Source organism: Nothoprocta perdicaria, unplaced genomic scaffold (assembly GCF_003342845.1).
Source record: "Nothoprocta perdicaria isolate Ctin4 unplaced genomic scaffold, notPer1 scaffold_50, whole genome shotgun sequence".
NCBI lineage: Eukaryota > Metazoa > Chordata > Aves > Tinamiformes > Tinamidae > Nothoprocta > Nothoprocta perdicaria.
In genome coordinates, this window is record NW_020455755.1 from 3,833,787 (window position 1) to 3,836,580 (window position 2,794).

General features: G+C 57.7%; 1 protein-coding gene across 1 annotated transcript in view; it reads left to right on the plus strand.

Moving 5' to 3' along the window:
* Nucleotides 1-1,679: 1,679 nt before the first annotated feature.
* RTN4RL1 (reticulon 4 receptor like 1) overlaps nt 1,680-2,794 on the plus strand; it is a 4,907-nt gene continuing 3,792 nt past the window's right edge. Inside the window, exon 1 of the mRNA XM_026047943.1 lies at nt 1,680-2,792. Coding sequence (XP_025903728.1) covers nt 1,680-2,792 — 1,113 coding nt within the window. The remainder of the gene's footprint in view (nt 2,793-2,794) is intronic.

Below are 2,794 nucleotides of genomic sequence, written 5' to 3' on the forward strand. Positions count from 1 at the left end.
CCATGTTGCAGTACATGAGTGGACCCAATCCTGGCTTTTCCACCTCCCGTCTTCCTCTTGGGGCGATGTGAGACAGTGCTGCACCTGGAACAACCACCAAGCACCTGCTGCAGCAGAAGACACTTCTATTCCATAGGAACCTCCGGCCAGAGCTCATAAATATCCACGAGTTAATGGACCAATGGAACTGGGTTCCTGCCGATGGAGGAACAGAGATGTCACCCGCCAGCACTCTCTTTTGGCAGCATTTCGGACCCTAGTTTCACTCAAGGGAGACCTTGGTCACCTTCACCAGCATCACTAGGAGCATCCTGCCGCCGTGGCGCCATCCAAGAAGTTCCGCAATCCCGGCAGCTCTCGTGCCGGGGATCTGTGCATCAAACTGTCCTCTGGAAGCAAGACTTACACCCAGGAGGTGGTTTATTGATTCAGGACCTCATGATTTGGTATTTGCAATAACAGGTTGGCAGGGCGTCACTAGCGAGCAAAGGAGCTGCACGGGTCTCAGGGTCACCCAGGTAAAGGGAGAAGGTGCTTTCGGCAGGGATGAAGCGGCGCCGGGCATGAAAACCACCCGATAACCTCATCTCTGGAGGGCAGAGCTGGAAAAAAATCCCTGTATTCCTCAGGCAGGAGGCCTGGGCAAACGCTTTGGCCATGTTATCACTAGCCATGCTATTTTTTAATGATAGATCAATCCAAGATGACTGCTCCTTCCTGCTTATTTCTGCGGAGTCTGAGTAATAGCACATTTTTTCCTAAAAATTTTACATTCCAAGAACGCATCCCAATGCACAGGTCACCTGCTATTAAGTGTGCAGCAACAGCTCTCCATACAAAGCACAAAGCAGCGCTAGCCCATGAGCTCTATTTTAAACAAAATGAGCAAGAAACCAGATTTTTTGTTTTGCTTCCCACTTGTATTCAGCTCCGAGTGCTTAACGGGGGATTATAAGAGAGTATCTGGAGATAACGGCGCAGGGTAATTAGAGGCGAACCTCCTGCCACCCTTGCTTTTTGGAATTACTGCAAGTAAACGGCAAAGCTAAGGGTGACGGTTGGTGCCCAGAGCTGCATTCGGGCACCTCTGGTTTTGCTCCTTTGCACTTAGTGCGGGTGCATTTCTGGTGGCTGCTCTCCCTTCTTGCAAACTTGGGCACCTGCCGGGCCGAATTTCCTGGGGAAAGTCTCCTAAACCCTTCCAGGGCTCAGGGCAGGGACGCACATCCAAGGGACGCAGCCGAGGAGGGAGGAGGTGCTCTGTAGAACCCGTCTGTGCCGTCGCACGCGATGGACCCGCTCGTTTGGGTGGATATATCACGAGGCCAAAAGGGAGACGAGTTAACCAGGTGTGTTTTCACAGCATCACTGAATGTTCAAGGTTGGAAGGGACCTCGAGAGATCATCTAGTCCAACCTTCCTGCTCAAGTAGGGACACCTAGAGCAGGTGGTACAGGGTGGTGTCCAGGAGGGTTTGGAAGAGAGAAGGAGGCTCCACAGGCTCCCTGGGCAGCCTGTGCCAGGGCTCTGTCACCCTCACAGTCAAGAAGTTCCTCCTCACCTGGAGATGGAACTGCCTGGCTTTCAACTTGCACCCATTACCCCTTGTCCTATCACTGGCCACCACTGAGAAGAGCTTGGCCCCTTCCTCCCTACATTCCCCCATCACGAACTTACACATGTTGATCAGATCCCCTCTCGCCTCTCTCCGAACAGGGGCTTTTGCGGAGCTGCTCCTGGTGCTGCTGGGGCTGAAGGTCCAGGCGGCCGCGGGCTGCCCGAGCGACTGCGTGTGCTACCCGTCGCCCATGACCGTCAGCTGCCAGGCCCACAACTTCGTCACCATTCCCGAGGGCATCCCCGAGGACAGCGAGAGGATCTTCCTGCAGAACAACCAGATCACCTTGCTGCTGCGGGGCCACTTCAGCCCCTCCATGGTCACCCTCTGGATCTACTCCAACAACATCACCTTCATCGACCCCAACACCTTCGAGGGCTTTGTGAACCTGGAAGAGCTGGATCTGGGGGACAACCGCTACTTAAGGGCTTTGGCAGCGGACACCTTCCAAGGGCTGGTGAAACTCCATGCCTTGTACCTGTACAAGTGCGGGCTGAGCTCCCTGCCCAGCGGGATCTTCAGCGGCCTCCACAACCTGCAGTACCTTTACCTGCAAGACAACCACATCGAGTTCCTCCAGGACGACATTTTTGTCGACTTGGTCAACCTCAGCCATCTCTTCCTGCACGGCAACAAGCTCTGGAGCCTCCATCAGAACACCTTCAGGGGGCTCGTCAACCTGGACCGGCTGCTCATCCACCAGAACCAGCTGCAGTGGGTTCACAGGCGGGCTTTCCACGACCTCCGGCGACTGACCACCCTCTTCCTCTTCAACAACAGCCTCTCGGAGCTGCCGGGCGACTGCCTGGCCCCGCTGGGCGCCCTGGAGTTCCTGCGGCTCAACGGCAACCCGTGGGGCTGCGACTGCAAGGCGCGCTCGCTCTGGGAATGGCTGCGGCGCTTCCGGGGCTCCAGCTCGAGCGTGCCGTGCGAGGCGCCCGAGCGGGCGCGCGGCAGGGACCTCAAGGCGCTGCGGCCCGAAGACTTTAGGAACTGCTCGGGCGCCGAGTCGCTGCACCAGATGAAGACGCACGCCTTGCCCGGCGCCGAGCGAGGAGCCGCCAAGGGCCACCGCCACCCGCACCACGCCAAGGACAAGGGCTCGGAGCGCGGCGCCGACCCGCAGCCCGCGGCCGCCCCGGGCTCCCGCCGGCCCGGCAAGAACTGCACGAGCGC